Source organism: Molossus molossus, unplaced genomic scaffold (genome assembly GCF_014108415.1).
Source record: "Molossus molossus isolate mMolMol1 unplaced genomic scaffold, mMolMol1.p scaffold_m16_p_15, whole genome shotgun sequence".
NCBI classification, from domain to species: domain Eukaryota; kingdom Metazoa; phylum Chordata; class Mammalia; order Chiroptera; family Molossidae; genus Molossus; species Molossus molossus.
Window position 1 is genome coordinate 39,118,312 of NW_023425350.1, and position 22,041 is coordinate 39,140,352.

Consider the following 22,041-nt stretch of genomic DNA (forward strand, 5'->3'; position numbering starts at 1 on the left):
ATTAAATTATTATTCAAAGATAACTTAAACTAAGCTTCTCCTTCTTTCTGTAAGTTATCCATAATACCTTCTTTACAGTAAGAAGTTAAACAATACTTGGCCAAGGTCTGGGTTCATGTCCCTTTCATAAAACACACATTGAGTAAAAAGCTCCTTTGAGATTCTTATAATTTTTTTTTAAATTCAAACATAATTACATTATCATGTTATGTGTATAATTACATTTATCTTGCTATTTGTATATGTCCTCTTATCTGTGCTACTAGTGAAAAGAATTAAAATTATTTTACCAGACTTCCGGTCAAGATGGCGGCGTAGGTAAACACGGTATCGTGTCCTCCCACAACCACATCAAAGTTACAACTAAACTACAGAACAACCATCATTCAAAACCGCCTGAAATCAAGCTGAATGGAAGTCCTACAACTACGGAATTAAAAAAAAACAGCTACATCCAGATTGGTAGGAGGGGCGGCAGCGCGAGGGGTAGGGGTAGGGCTGACCGTGGCAGCGCAACGGGCTGGTCCCACACCCAAGTGTGGCGGATAAAAATCAGGAGGCTCCCGCGGCTGGGAAGGTCCTTCCTGAGGACTGAGGGGTCCCCGTCCCACACCAGGTGCCCCACTCAGGGTTCCAGTGCCAGGAAGAGAAGTCCCCATAACTTCTGGCTGGAAAAACCAGCGGAAACTGAGGCTCAGGGAAGCTGAAGCGGCTGGAGCCCCAGGCTGCTCCCTAAAGGGCCCGCGCACGGACTTATCGGACTCTCTCCCTTTAAGCTTGGAGGGGAGGCAGCTCGAGGGGCACCATAGACATACAGGGAAGAACTGAGCTGTTTGGCACTGGAGCGAGGGCTGGACAGGGGGTTTCCTCGGGGACAAACGTGCTATAAGAGGCCTTTGTTCCTTTGGTGAGCCCTTCCCGGGGGCAGCAGACAGTCTCCATATCTGGGACTCCAGCGACCGGGCTCACACTGGTAGCCCCGCCCTGGTGACTCCCTGAGGCCCCGCCCCACTCAACTTTCAAGCCCACCCAAGCTGTTGCCACTTGCTTAACCATAGGATTGGCTGGTCTTGGATCCTGCTTCAGGTTTTTCCAAAATTCTTTCAAACGAGCAGCATCTGGACTCAGCAAGCCCCATACCTCTCGTTAAGTAATACACTGAAACAAACACAGGGAGGCAGCCAAAATGAGGAGACAAGGAAACAGGTCCCAAATGAAAGAACAGAACAAAACCCCAAGAAAAGAACTAAGCGAAATGGAGATAAGCAACCTAACAGATACTGAGTTCAAAATACTGCTTATAAGGATGCTCAATGAACTTAGTGAGAACCTCAGTGAACTTAGGGAGGGCCTCAAGAGCATAAAAACGGACCAGTTAGAAATCATGGATACACAGTTAGAACTGAAGGAGGCATTAACTAAAATAAAGAATAATTTACACAGCTTCAATAATAGAGTATGTAAATCCAAGGAGCAAACTATCGATTTGGAATATAAGGAAGCAAAAAATCCCCAATCAGAACAGCAAAAAGAAAAAAGAATCCAAAAAAATGAGGATAGTGTAAGAAGCCTCTGGGACAACTTCAAGCGTGCCAATATTCGCATATTGGGGGTGCCAGAAGGATAAGAGAGAGAACAAGAAATGGAAAACCTGTTTGAAACAATAATGGCAGGAAACAAAACTTTCCTAACTTGGTGAAGGAAACAGACATACAAGTCCAGGAAGCACAGAGAGTCCCAAACAAGATCAACCCCAAGAGGCCCACACCAAGACACATCATCATCAAAATGCAAAAGGTTCAAGACAAAGAGAGAATCTTCAAAGCAGCAAGAGAAAGGCAGCTAGTTACCTACAAGGGAGTTCCCATTAGGCTGTCAGCTGATTTCTCAAAAGAAACTTTGCAGGCCAGAAGGGAGTGGCAAGAAATATTCAGAGTGATGAAAACCAAGAACCTACAACCAAAATTACTCTATCCTACAAAGCTGTCATTTAGAATCGATGGACATATAAAAACTTTCCCAGACAAGAAAAAGTTAAAGGAGTTCACCACTACCAAACCGTTATTATATGAAATGATAAAGGGTCTTTTTGAAGAAAAAGATAAAATGTATGAACAAACAAAATGGCAATGAATACATATCTATCAACAATGGAATCTACAAACAAAATGAACAGGCAGAACAGAAACATTCTCATAGATACAGAGAACATTTTGTTGGTTGCCAGTTGGGAAGGGGGTTGGGGGAATGGGTGAAAAAGGTGAAGGGATTAAGAAGCACAAACTCATTGCTAGGCTGACAAACCTCAAAGGGAAAGGGGTTGGGGGGTGGGAAGAAATAAACCAAAGAACTTATATGCATAACCAATGGACACAGACAATAGTGTGGGAAAAGGTGGGAGGGGGGTGGGAGGGGGGAGGAGGGGATCAATGGGGGAAAAATGTGAAACATCTGTAATACATTTTACATCCAACCATAAAGATTTGAAAAAAAAAAATTATTTTACCATAGTTAAGAGGCTATAGAAAAAAAATTAAATGAATGGCATTAAAAAGAAAGAACATCTAACCAAAGTGTCAAAAATATGATGGAATGAATATAAAGCATTTATAAAATTTTTTCTCTCTATTGATTTTAGAGAGAGAGAAGGAAAAGAAAGAGATAGAAACATCGATGAGAGAGAACATCAACTGGCCACCTCCTGCATGCCCCCGACTGGAGATCAAGCCCACAACCTGGGCATGTGCCCTGACTAGGAATCGAACTGGTAACCTCTTGGTGCATGGGTTGACACTCAACCACTGAGCCACACTGGCTGGGCAAAAAGCATTTCAAGTGTAACGTACAGCCTGGCCGGTGTGGCTCAGTGATTGGGCGTCAACCCATGCACCATTAATGATACTAGACCTGGTTTTTATTTTTAGTATTAATGCAAAAGCTTCCTAATAAATTTGAAGTTCCTAATTGTAAAGTGTCCTTTTCTTTGTGGAACTCAAAAAATTCAGATCATTATTTTAATGGTGGTTAAACAACCACCTTGCTTCTTTTAGTATTTATTTAAATGCAGCCAGTGCAGTCATACCAAACATTTAACTGCTGAGATTCTAAAACTGCGCTAAGATTTTTACTTGTAAACTTTGATAATAAAATTCACTATCTCTCCCTCATTCATAGAACTAAAAGTAACTTTTAAAAAAGCAAAAGGAAAAAAAAAAGCCTAGGTAATTTTATAGCTATAATTTACTTATTTCCTGACTTGAAAATTTTTAAATATTTATTTGTAAGACGAGAAGAGATGCTTGCTATGGATCTAAGAATTATCTGGAAAGATCTGAATTTCCACTTAAACATTAATAAAGTGTTTAATAAACTTTCTGATAATCTGCTATTACCAGTTATTTCTCTCAAGATCTCTCACATTAATACTTCATTGTCCTTATCACAAACTTATTTTGTTATTTATTTGTCTATTATCCCTCTACCAGTTACTTCTCTCAAAAACTCATATTACTACTTCACTTTCCTTTTCATATCGCAATCAAAACAATTTTATTTACTTTTCTATTACCCCTTTACTAGAATCGTAAATTCCATGAGGAGCCCTGTTCACTAATGCCTTGGCATTCAATAAAAGCTAGTGGAACACAGAAGAAATCTCAGTAACATTACAATTTTTACGGAGCTTTTACATATTCTAATTCATTAAAATAAAAACAAAGGAAGAATACTGACACTTAAATTTACCTATCGTTAATGAAAATATACACTGATTTAATTCCTTCCACTAACAATCATCTTAAGATATTGATTGTGTCACTCTTCCTTCCTCCCTAGGAATCATTTTTGCAAGATGACATCAATGCTTACCAACCCATTTGAAAAAACTGGAGAAATATACTTGTGAATTTTAACTTACCCAAATTCACTTTCCTTTTGTGAATCTGAATACTCAAAATGTACTCAAATATTTTACCTCAAATACTTTTTCTTAGGAGTATATAAGATAAAAATACAGGGTGAGGCAAAAGTACACGAAACACATAGTTTATCTTCATATTATTTATTGATTAATGTACTTTTTTCCATACAAATAACTGTAAATCTGTTTTTGCCCCACACTTATATTTTTAATAGCTTTAGAAAGACTTTTTGGAAAAAAACTGGTATTTCCAAAAGATAGGTAATTTAACAGGTGCATTGATTTGGACTTTGTTCGTTTGAAATCTATCATATTAAAGCAAGCCATGTCTGTCTTGGTTATATATATGAGAATAAAAGTAATTTTAGCAAATCAATTAATCATGTAAATAATATGGTTGACATTTCTGAAGATACTCCACAAGTGCCTTAGAAACATTTTATCTAAGAATATGAAACATGGGTGCAGGCAGAGAGGGTTTGGTAAAATGATTCTAAAAGAAGGGCATAGGAGAGTGGTACAAGGAGAATTTCAACCCACAGTGATATTTTATGTTTTAAATATCTGAAATGATGATGATAAAATGTTACAATATTCAATCACTTCTAGACCTAAATTAGTCCACGGGTATTTAAACTTAGATTAATAAAAAGAAAAGGGGCCCTGGTCGGTTTGGCTCAGCGGTTAGAGCGTCGGCCTGCGGTCCAGAGAGACCCGGGTTCGGTTCCCGCTAAGGGCACGTGCTTCGGTTGCAGTTTGTCCCCGGCCCTGGTTGGTCGTGCGGGTGGCAGCCACTCGATGTGTCCCTTCACGTCGATGTTTCTCTCTCTCTCTCTCCCTTCCTCTCTCTTCCTCCCACTCTATCTGTACAAAAAAAATGGAAAAATATCCTCGGGTGAGGATTAAAAAAAATAAAAAAAACAAAAAATTAATCAGTGGATTAAACGGAGATCTGACAAACGTGGGGCAAATTAACAAACTGAAAAGGTAGTCCTGAAAAATTTCTCAGAATCTAGCACAAGATTGATAATATAAAAGAAAGTTTATTAATAAACATGCAGGACAGAGTTAGGAAAGCCTGGTATACATGTAATGGAAATATCTGAAGTATATCAAACAACAGAACAGGAAAGAGTCAATATTAGAAGAGATAAATCTTGCAGCCAGGAGAGAAAAATGACAGTTTAACCTAAGAACAAAAATTAGCCTGATAGCTGATTTCTCCAGAACAGTAAAGAATCCAGAAAAAGAAGAATAAAATCTGGTCCTGGCTGGTTTGGCTCAGCAGTTAGAGCACTGGCTCTCGGACAGAAGGGTGGAGGGTTCAATTCCTGGTCAAAGGCATGTTCCTGGGTTGCAGGTTCAATCCCCAACCCTGGTTGGGGTTGTGTGGGAGGCAACTGATCAATGTATCTCTCTCACATCAATGTTTCTCTCTCTCCCCCTCCCTCCTGTCCACTCTATGTAAAGAAGAAGGAGGAGGAGGAGGAAGGAGGAAGAAAGAAGAAAAAAGAAAGAAGAAAGAAGTAAAAAGAAAGAAGAAAGAAGAAAAGAGAAGGGGAAAATTGTTAACTCAACAAAACTATCTTTCAGGAACAAGGGTGAAATAAAGACATTTTCAAACAAATAAACACTGAGAAAATTTTACTTTCAACAAGCCCTCTCTGAACAAACATTTAAAAGATACACTTCAGTAAGAAAATGATCCCTAAAGGCAGGTCTGAGATAGGAAAGAAAACGAGAGGGAGGAAAAGGCAAGACAGTAACACCTTAAAATTCAAAGGGGAATGACTGACGTTAAAGCATTCCAAGGTCATAGTACTATTCATAAAAGAGTACAGATACTGATTAATTTTGGCCTTTGCTATGGTAAATATGAAAGGTAATATTTTGAAAGTGGCCTCTAAAGAAACAGATGTAGAGTGAAAAACTTTTAAACCGGGAGACAAAAATAAAAGGTAGAAACAATTGCTGATAAATGGTATAATCCTTCTAATAACTAAACAATTTTAAACTCATTTACATCCAGTAACATAACTTTAAAGTGTACAAAGGAAAACTAGACCAACCTATCATCATAATGCAATAGTTCAAATCATCCTTCTCAATAACTGATAGATTAAGAGACAAAATTAATCACACTGCAAAAGATTTCAACAATACAATTAACAAACAAGCCTGCTCTGACTCTGCACCCAAATAATTAAAGAACACACATCTCTTTCAAGTACACATGAAACTTGAATAAAAACTGACAATATACAAGGGCCAAGCCAAGTGATTTTTAACAAATGTCAAAAAAAAGTCATTATAAAATACCATATTTTCGGAAATCTAAAAGCATACTTCTAAATAACTCATAACTGAAAAAATATATCATAACAAAAATTATTCATAGACTAAACATTTAAAAAATAAAACATACTAAAATTTGTATGATGCAGCTATAGCAATTCTTAGAGGTATACTGATAACCTTGAGAATGCACATATTTCAATTGTGAAATATGCATCCAATTTAAGTAAAAAAAACCAAAAACAATAAAAAGTACACTCTTGCCCTGACTGGCTTGGCTCAGCGGTTAGACCGCTGGCCTGCAGTCCAGAGAGACCCAGGTTTGGTTCCCACTAAGGGCACGTACCTCTGTTGCAGTTTGTCCCCGATCCTGGTTGGGTCATGCAGGAGGCAGCCAGCCACTCAATGTGTCCCTTTCACGTCGATGTTTCTCTCTCTCTCTCTCTTCTTCTCCCTCCCTCCCACTCTATCTGAACAAAAAATGGAAAAATATCCTCGGGTGAGGGTTAATTAAAAAAAAAAAAAAAAAAAAGTACACTCTTAAAAGGCATAATTTGAGCACTATGCAAATTCCCAGGAAACTGAGAACTAGTTTAAAAAATTCATGAAATACAATAATTACTTATAAAATCAGGTAATAATGAAGTGTTTGCTTGTATGCTAATATTGTATAAAAAGAGACTATTTTGCCTTGGCCAGTTTGGCTCAGCGGTTAGAGTGTCAGCCTATAGACCAGAGTCCGGGGTTCAGTTCCCACTAAGGGTACGTACCGCGGTTGCAGTTCTTCCCGGGCCCAGTTTGGAGTCATGTGGGTGGCAGCCAGTCGATGTGTTTCTCTGAACATCAATGTTTCTTCTCTCTCCTCCCCCCCCCCCACTCTATCTGAAGATGAATGCAAAAATGTCCTTGGGTGAGGATTTAAAAAAAAAAGAATATGTTATTGTTCTTTCTCCATGAAACAGACCAGTATCTGGTATATCATAAACATTTAGTATATGTTAGGCAATTGATACTAAATAACACCAAAATGCGAATATATGAGCAGTTATCAAAATACAAGATTTAAAAGAACCACTTACCTGATAATAACATTTTATCTGTCTCACCAAAATGGATAGATTATGAATTCTAAGTGAGGCATCGTTGTTGACTTTTTTATTTACTCTCTGACTCTCTGATTTAGGATTACTGAAAGAAATTTAAAAAAATACTTTAAATTAAAATTATACTGAAATATACCCATCAACCTATAGATGACTAAAACTAATCATATAATACATTTTTCTTTAAACAAGTTGTACATTCATCTAAATTAAAAGAGAAGATCCAAAAGGACAGGTGATTACCTTGAAATGTATTCTGTGCTTCTAATTAATAAAAATGCATCTGATATTTCTAGGACAGTAGAGCAAAATAAATTTGAAACATAAATCAGATGTTACCCTTCATTCTCATTTTGTCCCTCTAACTTCCTGGGACAAATAACCTCTTATTTCCTTGAGTGTATATATATATATTTTTTCATAATCCAAAATAAATCTATTTAAATCAAGAATGTAACCTGGCTGGTTTGGCTTAGCAGTTAGAGCCTCGGCCAGCAGAACAAAGAGTCTCAGTTCCATTCCAATTGAGGGCACACCCCTTGGTTGCGGTTCGTCCTGGGACCTGGTCAGGACCATGCCAGAGGCAACCAGCTGATGTGTCTCTCTCACATCCATTTTCTCCCTCTCTTCCTCTCTGTCTCTCTCTCTCCCTCCCTCCTACTCTATCTAAAGATAAACAGAAAAATATCCTCCAGTGAGGATTAAAATATATATATAAACTATGGACTAATAACCAATTAATGTCGTATCTTCTCACTGGATAATGAAGAGTATATGTGAACAGCCCAGCCGGTGTGGCTTAGTGGTTGAGCATCGACCCATACACCAAGAGGTCATTGGTTGGATTCCCGTTCAGGGCACATGCCCAGGTTGTGAGCCAAATCCCCAGTGGGGGGCATGCAGGAGGCGGCCAACTGATGTTTCTATCTCTCTCTCTCTCTCCCTTCCTCTCTCTCTAAAATCAATAAAGAAAAAATATTTGAAAAAAAGATAAGAGATAACAAGTGTTGGTGAGTATATGGAGAATAGGGAACCCTTGTGTACTGTCGGTAGGAATGTAAATTGGTGCAATCACTATGGAGGTTCCTCAAAAAGTCAGAAATAGAACCATTGTATAATCCAGCAATCCCACTTCTGGGTATATATCCAAAGGGATAAAATCAGAATCTCAAATTGTATCTGCAACCCAACGTTCATAGCAGTATTATTTACAACTGCCAAGATATGGAAACAACTTAAGTGTACAACAACAGATAAATGGATAAAGATCTGATACATATGCACACACACACATTATTCAGCCATGTAAAAGAAGGAAATCCTGCCATTTGCAACAACATGGATGGATCTTGATGGCATTATGCTAAATGAGACAGAAAAAGACTGTTTTTATTTATATGTAGAATCTAAAAATAAAAGTTAAATTCATAAAAACAGAAAAGTGCCAGGAGCTGAAGGGGTGAAGGGAATACAAAAATGTTGGTAAAAGGGTACAAACTTTCAGTTATAAGATAAATAAGTTTGAAGATCTATTGTAAATATGATAACAGTCAACAATACTGTCTTATATAATTGAAATTTGCTAAGAGTGGAACTCAAATGTTCACACACACACTAAAGATTAAAATGTGAGGTAAGTTGCCCTGGCTGGTTTTGCTCAGCAGTTAGAGTGTCGGCCCTCAGACCAAAGAGTCTTGGGTTCAATTCCCAGTGAAGGGCGTGTACCTCAGTTTGTTTTTTGTTTTGTTTTTTTAAATAAATTTGCTTTACTGATTTTAGAGAGAGAGAGAGAGAAAGATTGATCGGCCACCTCCTGCATGCCCCTCACTGGGAACCAGGCCCACAATTTGGGCGTGTGCCCTGACCAGGAATCAAACAGGCGACCTCTTGGTGCACTGTCGACACTCAACCACTGAGCCACACTCAGAGTTTTGATCCCTGGCCGCCGTCGTCGGGGTGGTGCAGGAGGCAACCAATTAATGTGTGTCTCTCTCACATCGACGTTTCTTTCTCTTTCTCTCTCTCTCTCCCCTCCCCAGCCCTGCTCTCCTACTCTATATAAAAATCAGTGGCATGCCCTGGCCGGTTTGGCTCAGCGGTTAGAGCGTCGGCCTGCGGTCCCGAGAGACCCGGGTTCGGTTCCCGCTAAGGGCATGTACCTCGGGTTGCAGTTTGTCCCCGGCCCTGGTTGGTTGTGCGGGTGGCAGCCACTCGATGTGTCCCTTTCACGTCGATGTTTCTCTCTCACTCTCCCTCTCCCTTCTGTTCTTTCTAAAAATCAATAAAGAAAAATTTAAAAAAATAAAAAAATAAAAAAAATAAAAATCAGTGGCAAAATAACCTCAGGTGAGGATTAAAAAAAAAAAGTGAGGTAATAGAAATGTTAATTAATTAGATAGTGGAAATCCTTTCACAATGTATGCATATATCAACTCATTACTAGGTACATTTTAAATATCTTAAAAAATAAAAATTTTAAATAAATAAAAATAATGATCAGAGTGACATTGTTTTCCTGCTTTTACAAATCTTCAAAACAGGCTGATGCTCATCTTTGTTCATGCATTCAACTACTGTTTATGTTATTTTGGTTCACACATATGAAGAAAATCCAGCCTCACCCAGATATGTAGAAGGAAGAAAATACTCTGGACCCTCTGAAAGGATCCTCAAACCATACACTGAGAACTAATTTACGTTACTTTACTTTAGTTTAACTATTATTCTCTTGCCAGCACTCCTAACATACTGATCCTTTTGTGATGTGACCATGCTGACAATGTCAATCCCTGACATTGGATCAGTTTAATAATCAAGGCTGAGTTTGTTCATATTACTACATAATAAAATAATACAACCAAACTAAGCTAAAATATCAAATAGAAAGAAAAAGCTAGTACCAAATTGTCCTCTTGCCATAAAGAACTAGAAAACTGGACAATACATATAAAAATTGTCTTGGGGCTTTAGACTGCAGGTAGCACAAGGCTATAATCCCTAGCTAGGCCCTCTCTGGTGAAGCAGTATGGCACTTTCCAGAATGAGGTATAGGGAGGGGTAGCCCAAGTCTCACAGAATTTGAGGAGACAAAGTTTGGAGTTCAAGGAAACTGAAATGACTAAAATTTTCAGAAAAAAATATCAGAGACCAGAAAGCTATATTAACAAAGAGCTCCAAAAAATATATCCTAAAGATTCCGGCCAAATAATACGTTGTGCATATATATCCTAAAACTCCACAAGGCTGGGCAGAGGACAAGTACAGGAAAGCTCTATGCTGAATAATACCCAAAGGTCACAAAATGCAGAGAAAAATTCCAGTTTTGACCAGCCAAGGTGAAGGAGAGACCTTGATAAATACTTAGAGCAGTCAGCAGAGACCTCAGAAGAGTCATGTCTTAGAAGTAGGACTAACCTAGCAGTTAAGTAAAATCTATGCCAGAACCTCCCTAACAAAGCTTAAAAACAAGCCTTGAAAGGATCAAGCTGATTATAAGTAACTTGACAACCTCATCACTCCTTAAAAAACAAAATCTGGACACTCTACAATGTAACATTTACAATGTCCAGCATACAATACAAAATTACTAGACATGTAAAGAAAAAAATATGATTCATGACTAGGAAAGAAAATGGAAACAGTCAATAGAAACAGACACATAAATGACAGTGATCACGGAAATAGAGAACTTTAAAACAGCTATTTTAAATATATTAAATTACAAAGAAAAGAACATGAATGTTATGTGGACAAAAATGGAAACTTAAACTGAAATGGAACTTCTAAAGCTAAAAAAATACAATATCTGAAATAAAATATTCATTGCATGTGCTTAACAGTAGATAGTAAACTTGAACACATAGCTGTAAAAAAAAAATCCAAAGCAGAGAGAGAGAGAGAGAGAGAGAGAGAGAGAGAGAACTGAAATGAACAAAGACTAAGTGACCTATGTACAGAAAAGTTGCATGGAAAAGTACAGTCCTTTTTCTAAATCACTTGAGAATAATTTGCTGACCTAATACTCAATAGTCCTTGAATATTTAAATGTATGCGTTCTACAAACACATATACTATCAAAATCAGAAAATTAACAATGACATATTAGTACCATCTAATATTTAGAATCCAATCAGGTTTATTGTTCCAAATAATAAATGAATGTTCTTTATAGGAAAAGAATCTAGTTCAGAATCACAATTCACATTCAGTAGTCTGAACTGCAATCTTTAATCTCTTTCGGCCTGAAAAAAATTTCAATCTTTCCTTGAATTTCATGACCTAATAAACATTTTAAAAGGTTACAGGGTCAGTTATTTCATAAAATGTCCTTTAATTGGGTTTGTCTGATTAGATTCTGTATGACTCTTAATTAAATTCAGGTTATGTATCTTTAACAGAAAAACAGAAAAGAGGTGCTGTGTTCTTTTCAATGCATCCTAAGAAGTTGTCCCATTACTGATGACACTCACTTTTATCACTTGTTTAAACTGGTATCTGCCAATTTTCTCCATCATAGTTACTATTTTTCTTTTGTAATTATTAACTATTTTGGGAGGACGCACTTTGAAACTTTATCAATAATCTGATCTTCACCAATCTTCAATTTATTTATATCAGTACACTCATGGTTCCCTGTAACATTCAATGGACCATAATCAATTACTATAATTACTTTGATAACTACTATAGGTTGCCTTTTCATTTTGTTGTTTCCTTTGTTGTATAGAAGTTTTCTAGTTTTGCTATTTTGTTGTTTTTTTAATCCTCATCCGAGGATATTTTTCCATTAATCTTCAGATAGTGTGAGGAAGGGTGGGGGAGGAGAGAGAAACATTGATGTGAGAGAGACACACTGACTGGCTGCCACCCGCATGACTCCAACCAGGGTGAGGACAACTGCAACGGAGGTATGTGCCCTTATCAGGAACCAAACCCAGGACTCTCTGGTCCACAGGCTGACACTCTACCCACTGAACAAAACCGGCCAGGGCTGGATGTAATATTTTAAAAATATATTGCTAATAGGTTACTACTGATACATAAATGCTATCAATTTTTGTGTATTGCTCTTATCTTTAAAAGCCTTGCTAAACTTCCTTATTCTAATAGTTTGTTGGTGCTCTTGGAGGTCTTCTTGAATATAATTTGTAGTTTTTCCATATTGATACTCAGTTATCCCAACACCAATTACTAAAGAGCTTATCATTTCCCACTGATCTCTATGATATATTACATTCCCATGTTAAGTGTCAGTCTACTTTTGGAGTCTATTCTATTTATCCATTTGTCTATTCTTATGTCATTAAAACCTTTTTTATATACTATAGTTTATTATTATTGTGATTCTATCAGAACAAGCCCCTCTTTTGTTTTTGTTTTCTAAATCATCCTGGTTAGTAATACATACTGCTCTTTTCTATGAATTTTAGGATATTTATAAGGTTCTATGATAAACCTCATGGTAATTTATTAGAATTTTGCTAATATTAATTTAATAAAAACTAACATTTGCATTAATAAATTTTTAAATTTCTAAAACGGTCTTACACAATTAACATTTTTTCTTATTTGAGTTTTTGTTGGTGAAATGGATTTGTTTTCCATTACACTGTCTACTTATCATTGCTAGAGTATAACAGGAAAACTAGTTTTTTTTATACTGCACTTCTCATTCACCACCTTTCTTTCTTTTTTTTTTTTTTTTTATCCTCACCCGAGGATATTTTTCCATTTTTTGTACAGATAGAGTGGGAGGGAGAGAGAGGAAGGGAGAGACAGACAGAAACATCGACGTGAAGGGACACATCGAGTGGCTGCCACCCGCACGACCAAGCAGGGCCGGGGACAAACTGCAACCGAAGTACGTGCCCTTAGCAGGAACCGAACCCGGGTCTCTCCAGACCGCAGGCCGACGCTCTAACCGCTGAGCCAAACTGGCCAGGGCTCATTCACCACCTTTCAAAATTTAGTTTACTCAGTTCATTTTCTTGGGTTTAAGGTAAAAGAAAATCATATTATCAACAAACAACTGTTTACTTCCTCTTTTCCAATTTATATCTTATTTCTATTTCTTTACACATTGCAGTAACAAATAATAATAGAGATAAAAACTATCCTTATCTTGTTCTCAAATGTAATGGGATTGCTTTTAATGTTTTACCATTAACACAATGTTTGCCATAATTTTCTGATGGACATCCTCCTTCAAGTTAAGTTCCCTCCTATTCCTATTCAACATCTAAATGGGTGCTGAATTTTATCCAATTTTTCCTATATTTGCTCCCATCTGATTTTTCTCCTTTAATATGTTAATGTAGTAAATTATATTGTTACAACTTCTAATACTGAATAATCCTCACATTCCTAAACTATTTATTCCATCAGCTCCACCACACAGTATAACATTATTCCCCTTTTTGGGTACATAATTCTATCATAGATCTTCCTTCTAGTAATTTCCTTTATGCCTCACTTCTCACTGGACTGTAACCTTCTGACAGGGGTCATATGTTATTCACATTTTTATCTGTAAAAGTTAGCTATATCCTAGCACAAATATTGTTTGAATAAAAATAACAATAAGCAATCTGAGACTAAGCACAGTGTTTTAAAAATTGTTGCTTCCTAATACGAGCTGAGATGACATTCTCCAAACTAACAACTCACTTGGAAGTCTGAAATAGACACTCTCTACTAAGTTTTGTGTTTCAAAGATCAATTGAATAACAGAGTCCTAAACTATAATTTGATATCTACAGAACAAGGGAGAAGAGTAGTAAGGCAGGCTAGATCTGATTTACGCTTAGATCCAGGGAAATAATGAACAGCCCAAGGCAAACGAGAGTATAACCGGAAAAGTGGGTCTCTGAGGTAAAAGCATCAACCCGAACTAGTTATTCACAAAAACAAGGAGACTATATGACAGAAGTCAGATCATGTGTCATGGCAGACAAAGACAAACAGCCACATGGTCAGGAAGGCATGTTTAAAAACCCAGAGAGCTGAAGGGAAATCTTGTTTTATAAAATGAGCTCTGGTACACTTTTAGTCAGTAAGTTAAACAAATACTCAATGAGTACCTAATGTGACCGTATTAGTTAATGTATAAAAACTTCGTTTAAGTCAAACTACCATTGTGGAGAAGAATATAGTACCTATAACTGAAAGAGTAGGAACCCTAACAACAAAAATGTTAGGTATACTACACAGAGGTATGAAAAATTCATTTGCAATCAGAGGCTTTCTGCAAATATCTTTCCTTCCTAGTCTTCTTCCACCTTTTTATTTCTATTTTCTTAACTGTATTTGAATGCCCTTTCACACTTCTCATTCATGAATGTCTCCTATTCAATGACAATATTCAGACTTAAAAAATACTTCAAAGAATACCTGGTTGCACTATAAATCAGAAACTCAAGTCCAAAGTAGTAATTTGACTAAGATTTAGTCTTTTTCCTTTATTCTTTCAGCCTCTTCCTCTTATAGAACCATTCAAGAAAACAAAGACTGACAGAAAAAGTTTTGAGCAATGTTACCTATAAAACCCATGCATATAATAATTATTTTTATTGTACTGTATGAGCATATTCCTAATTGTTTTCACAGTAATCAAAAATTTTTACCTTCCCCCTTCAGTTCATTACAATTGCGTGTGTGTGTATAATTTGTTGTTCTTGTTGCTTTTGTTAATCCTCACCTGAGGATATTTTTCCATTAATTTTTAGAGAGAGTGGAAGGGAGGGGGAGAGAGAGAGAAGGAGAAACATCAATGTGAGAGACACACGGATTGGCTACCTCCCACATGACCCTGGCCAGGGCAGGGGATTAAACCTACAGCCCAGGTACAGGCCCTTGACTGGAATCAAATCCAGGACTCTAGGTCCTTGGGTCTGATGCTCTAACTGCTGAACCAAACCGGCCAGGGCTACAATGATATTTTATTATAAATCTAGGTATTTAATTCTGACAACAAATATTTAAGAGATTTTAATATTATAACTGAAAATGTATAGAAACTAAAAAAAACTACATATTTAGAATACAAACCCATTATTACATGACACTAGATAATTTTTATTACACTTTGGGACGGATGTCTAATATTCTAATAAACATGTGTGACTTCATTCCTAATTTTTTAAATTTTATAAAGTAAATATTATCTTTGTCCCTGACAGAATTGTTACAAAGTTTGTGTGTTTGTTTTTTCATTAATCCTCACCACAGGATAATTTTCCATTTATCTTTAGATAGAATGAGAGGGAGAGAGAGAGAGAGAGAAACATCAATGTGAGAGGGACACATCGATTGGCTGCCTCCCGTACGACCCTGACCAGGGCTGGGGACCAAACCGCAACTGAGGTGCATGCCCCTGACCAGAATCGAACCCACTACTCTTTGGTCCACAGGCCAACGCTCTAACCACTGAACAAACCTGGCCAGGGCCAAAGTTTGTGTTAAGTGTTTTAAAAAAAATAAAGTTTTTAAGTTTCTTTTGAAATTTTATGTCCAACATTCCTCATATTTTGAAATATCAGTTGCCCAAAAGCCTATAATCTCTTTTGCCTATAGCTCTTGTAAGAATTAGCAAGTTTTTATCCTCACCCGAGGACATTTTCCCATTTTTTTGTTCAGGTAGAGTGGGAGGGAGAGAGAGGAACAGAGAGAAAGAGAGAAACATCGATGTGAAGGGACACATCGAGTGGCTGCCACCTGCACGACCAACCAGGACCGGGAACAAACTGCAACCGAGGTACGCGCCCTTAGCGGGAACCGAACCCGAGTCTCTCAGGACCGCAGGCCGACGCTCTAACCACTGAGCCAAACCGGCCAGGGCAACATTTTTTAAAATGTTTTTGTAGCCCTGGATGGTTTGGTTCAGTGGTTGGAGCAACAGCCTGCAGGCCAAAGAGTCGCAGACCAAAGACACGCCCGGTCAAGGACATGTACCTCAGTTGCAGTTCATCCCCAGCTCTGGTCAGGGTCTTGCGGGAGGCAACTTGGTCGATGAGTCTCTCTCACGTTGATGTTTCTCTCTCTCCGTCTTTTCTCCCCTCCCTCCCCCCATTCTATCTGAAGTGGAAAAGTATCCTCAGGTGAGGATTAAAAAAAAAAAGTTTTTATAAAAAAATTTTACTTCTAAGTTTTATATTAAGATTTTCCAGCCTTGGAAAAAGATTGCTTATAACGAATTAAGACAATTTCTGAATATAAAAAGAGAAAACCATTTAGTTTTTATATAACTAAAGTTATCAGGTGAAATTATTTTAGGAATTTGGGGAAAAGTAAAAAATACCATTTAGATAAGCTAGAGAAAGTATGTTGAAATTTTTACAGAAAAGTACTTCAACACCTAAAATTAATCTCACATTCAACAAGGATCTCAAAGGTAGGAGAATGAAAGTTTTCTATAAATGAAACTTTTTATAAAACTGTGGTGCTTTGTGTTTACAAATCTTTGCTATAGTTACATGGAATTGGAGGGGATTTCTATGATTTAGTAGCCTCACAAGGAAATCCAATAGAATAGTGAGTGGAGTTCTTTGGTAGAACAGGCTGATACTCAAAGCCTCAGTTTCAGTTTCTAATCTATACTGTACTAATCACAAGTTATTTTAGTATGCAAACAAAACTGGAAAGTTCCTACTTCTTTAGAATCATTGGATATCACATCACAGTCTATAAACTTTCTGGACTTGGATACCAACATAACTGCTAAGCACTCTAGGCATGGACCTAGAGAGCAATAAACTTTCCATTACAAGGCTTGGGTTTCCCATTTGATGCATACCTAATGCAAGTTAGGATCAAACTGACATATGTTAGGATCATGGAAAACAAGCCCTTTCACCCCAATAATGTTATCTTCTTTATGTGAGAGAAACTAACCTTGGATGAAACTGCCTGAAAAGTCCCAATCTCCACTCCTATGAAAAATAGCTGAATATTTAAGGAAAGACTCACTGAAAATTATGCAAATCAAAAACATCAGTAACTTCCAGAAAAATACTGTTTGTTTAAAAGAAAAATGTAATAATGATACACTACCTGGCTCTGCAGGAAACATTATACAGAGTTGGGCAAAAGTAGGTTTACAGTTGTGAGTACACGAGTTTATTTTCGTATTACCATTTATTAATTATTGTATTATTTTTCATATGAACAACTGTAAACCTACTTTTGCCCCACCCTGTATACTTATACTAATGTAAATACTAATTACTGATTTAACTGAACTTATAATACATTAGAAAAACAAGGCAAGAAGAAACAGAGATGGGACATTTAAAAAGCTAAAATCTTGCCCTGGCCGGTTTGGCTTGACGGTTAGAGCGTCGGCCCGCGTCGGCCCTAGGATCAATGAGACCAAGAGAGAGAGACATCAATTTGTTGTTCCACTTATTTATGCATTCATTGTTTGACTCTTTTATGTGCCCTGATCAGCAACTGAACTCACAACCTTGTAGTATTGGGTAGGCACTCTAACCAAAGGAGCTAAAATATTTTTTTAAAAGAGGAAAAAAATACCCACAAAAAAATCTATTTTATAAAGCCTGGTCATTGTATTTAATTCTAGGGAAAAAATAAAATAATTGTATCTGTTACTTAGCTGAAGCACATTCAATGTTAGAGATTCAGTCATAAGATGTGTGAGACTGCACATAAACATAAGAAAATAAAACAATACAAAAAATTTCTTCTATAAAACAAAGACAGAAATCACTCTATTCCTTCATGTAATTTAAGGTTTATTTCTTTACACAATAAAAGTCACAGCACATACAGTAATTTAAACAAACAGTATATAGTACAATGTGACTCCAAAATTCTCTAAAAAGAAATTGTAGTCTATTAAGTATTCTAAATATTATCTTTATGTTTAATACTTCAGATGCTAAAAAAAAAATTAACACAGAATAGTCAAAATTAATGAAGTTTTGATTACTCCCTTTGAAAATATACCTTAAAATGAAAACATACCTTAAAAAAAAGAATTTATTTTTGGAAAGGCCTTTCTCTAAAATAAAAGATGAGCAACTGAAGGATACATATGTGATACATGAGCAAGTATCTTTTTAATAGCTCTTTCCAAACCAACATAATCTCAAATCAACCATTCCTTTTGTAAGATAAAAACTGAAAAATGCTTTCGAGGCAGACAGCCTAGCAATATAGCTCAAATCTGTCCAGCAAGAAGTTAAATGCAACATGACAGCAAAAGAGAGCCTCAAGCAATTTCACATTTATAAATGACCTACTTATGACAAGATGCATTAATTTCAATAAACAGGCAATACTATTATCTACCATAGTATATAATTATTTTTAAATTAGGGTAATAGATGAAGGAATATTTAGCAATTCTACAACACTAATAGTCTAAGATTTGGCCCTTGTATAACCAAGGATTGTGTCTTTACTTATTCATTGACAATGTCTATAAGAAACAGAAATCTGATAGTTTTAATGGCTTTATGCTCTTCGAACCAGACTGTAAACCTGTTATGTATCCTCTTGGACCATCTGTTTAGTGTTGGTGCTTAACAACTACATGTGCTCGTTTTTGATCATACCACTCTGATTTAAAACTAGTTGTATACACGGTTTTTTAAATATTTGAGATATGTTATATGGCAGTACACAATAACATAACATTTGCATGTCACTATGAAACATTTGAAATAACTAAAAGATATTTGCATATCTAACTTCAAATGTGTATATACCAGAATGACTGCTTTATGAAAAATAATTAATTGGGTAAATATTATCGCCATTTAGGGTTATCTAAGTAGTAAGGTATCTATCTTAGCCTTGAGATGAGTTTGTTTTTTAAAAATATTCCTTTAGCCCTGGCTGGTTTGGCTCAGCAGTTAGAACGTCGGCCCTCAGTCCAGAGAGACCCAGGTTCAGTTTCCGCTAAGGGCGCGTGCCTCGGTTGCAGTTTGTACCCAGCCCCGGTTGGGGTTCTGTGGGTGGCAGCCAGATGATGTGTCTCTCTCACACCAATGGTTCTCTTTCTCTCTTTCTCCCTCTTGCTCTTTCTAAAGATGAATGCAAAAATGTCCTCGAGTGAGGATAACAAAAAAATTCCTTTAGCCCTGGCTGGTTAGGCTCAGCAGTTAGAGTGTTGGCCCACGGACTAGAAAGACCCCAGTTCGGTTCACATACCTCAGTTGTAGTTTGTCCCCAGCCCTGGTTGGGGTCATGTGAGTGGCAACCAGCCGATGTGTCTCTCTCACATGGATGTTTCTCGCTCTCTCCGTCTCTCCCTCCTGCTCTATTGAAGATAAATGCAAAAAATGTCCTCAGGTTAGGATTAAAAAAAAAAAATATATATATATATATATATATATATATATATATATATATTCCTTTACCTTAATTTCTCCCATTTTTCACAAACTGAATCACTGTGTGTGATGGCCAATAAAACCTAATATTAATACTTTATATATCTACAGAATATTTTCACATATATTAACGAATTCAATCTTTACAATGACTGAACACTCATTCTTACAGAGGTATGTGACATGTAATTACCACATAGAGATCATGGACACAGTCCCCCTCTTGTACTTTCTCATAACATTAAGTTACCTCCTTCAAGGGTTGAAGATATTATCTGTGACATCTTCTAGTCAGCCCAAGACTAAGCTAGCAGTATGGTTTGATATTCACTGATTTAACAAACAGAACTAATGTTTTGATTTAACAGTTGCAAATAGGCACAAAAGAATAAAAATCCAATACTATAAATGCATTTAACCTTGATTTTATCTGAATTAGATAAAATAACTGATTAATATCACCTCCAATCTCATCAGAAAACTCTTTAAATATTGAGAAGCTACTAAGCTCATATGTTCTATAATTTAAATTTTGTCACTGATAATACACACTATCAGCTGTTTTCCTTGAAGTGACAGGCTTACTTTGTTCATTTATTTATTTTTTTATTCTCACCCGAGGACATGCTTATTGATTTTAGAGATGGGAAGACAGAGAGAGAGAGAGAGAGAGAGAGAGAGAGAGAGAAACATTGATCAAGTAGCCTTCTCATACACACCCTGACTGGGGATCAAACCCACAACCTAGGTATCTGCCCTGACCAGGAATAGAACCTGCAACTTTTCAGTGTATGAAACGATGCTCCAACCAATTGAGTCACACCGGCCAGGGCTCACTTTGTTCATTTTGAGAAAATATCTACCCAATACTCAAATCTGAATAACTATAGTTTTCAGTAGTTCTTTCAAGTAAAAATAGTGTTCCACAAAAATAGCGACTTGTTCAATTTGTAACTCAAAAAATCATGAGTATTTTTCCATGATATAATAATCACACTTCCTTATACAACAGAAATGTTTAATGCATACTTCCCATTTTGTCCTACAGAATGTTAAAGATATGTACTCAATGATCAAGACTCAGTAAAATAACTTTTATTGCTTCATCAAGGACATTATTAAGTACAACTGGATTTCTTTTTAACTACAAGTACATTGTGTGAAGAAATACAATGACTACCCGTACAATTTGGTACCACTCCTTGATTGATTGCTAAGGTGTCAGAAGTTTTACCAACATTTGCTTTGCAAGATCGATGCTTTTGCAACACAGGCCAAAAAGGCCAATGACATCTTAATAATATTATGAAAATAATTTTGACCTGACAGACAAGCAAACCCCCAAGAATCTGCTGATCTTACTTTGAGAACCACTGTATTTGGCAAATCAATTCCTGTTCTTGGTATGGAGACCTGAGTTCTTAATATTATGGTAATCAGTGCCTTCATAAAGTAACAATATTCATTCATACGGTGGTCAACCTTCCTTACAATAGGGTCACAGAGATTTGTTTTAATCAATATTCTAGGACAGTATTTGCTCCAGACCCAATCAGTCCTAGAGATTCAAGAAATCTCAAACTGAGTAGATATACAAGTAGGTTACTTTCCATCATTAGTGACACTTATGCTTTCACCTACATACCATCAATTCAAAACAGTTAAGGATACTTAATCTGAAGTCCATAAATCCTCCTAGAATAATTTAAATAGTTCACTTGATTAATAATTAGTGACAAGTATCATTGTCATTAAAAAAATTTATTTTTCTTTATTGATTTTTAGAGACAGAGAGGAAAGGACAGGGAGAGAAACATCGATGAGAGAGGAGAGAACATCGAGTAGCAGCCTCCTGCATGCCCCCACTGGGGATTTGGCCCACAACCTGGACCAGGATTCTAACCAGCGACCTCTTGGTACGTGGATCGATGCTCAACCCCTGAGCCACCCTGGGTGGGCTATCATTATTATTTTTGTGGAGCATTAAGGCCCTCTAAAATAAGAAAAACTTGCCCTGGCCAATTTGGCTCAGCAGTAGAACATCTGCCCACGGTCCAAAGAGTCATGGGTCCAATTCTGGTCAAGGGCACATACCTTGGTTGAGGTTCGGTCCCTGGCCCTGGACAGGGTCATGCAGGAGGCAGCCAATCGATGTGTGTCTCTCACATCAATGTTTCCCCACCCCCCACTCTGTCTGGAGATAAATAGAAAAATATCCTCGGTTGAGGATTAAAAACTAATAATAAAATAAAATAAGAAAAACTTTAAAAAATATTTTCCAAAGAATAATCTGTTCTAATAACATATACAGTCTTAAAAAGTAACCTCAAAAGTTTTTAACTACAATAAGAAAATCCTTTTTCATCATCAG

The 22,041-nt window shown here is 36.7% G+C and overlaps 1 protein-coding gene across 19 annotated transcripts in view; it reads right to left on the bottom strand.

Moving 5' to 3' along the window:
- The window catches only part of CCDC88A (coiled-coil domain containing 88A), a 133,239-nt gene that overhangs the window by 93,214 nt on the left and 17,984 nt on the right, over nt 1-22,041 (bottom strand). For all 19 annotated transcript variants that reach the window (XR_004959753.1, XM_036263603.1, XM_036263600.1 and 16 more), the window contains exon 3: nt 7,294-7,402. Coding sequence is in view for 18 of the 19 variants with exons in the window: in XM_036263603.1 (XP_036119496.1) it covers nt 7,294-7,402 (109 nt within the window). In the remaining variant the exon portion in view is untranslated. The remainder of the gene's footprint in view (nt 1-7,293; nt 7,403-22,041) is intronic.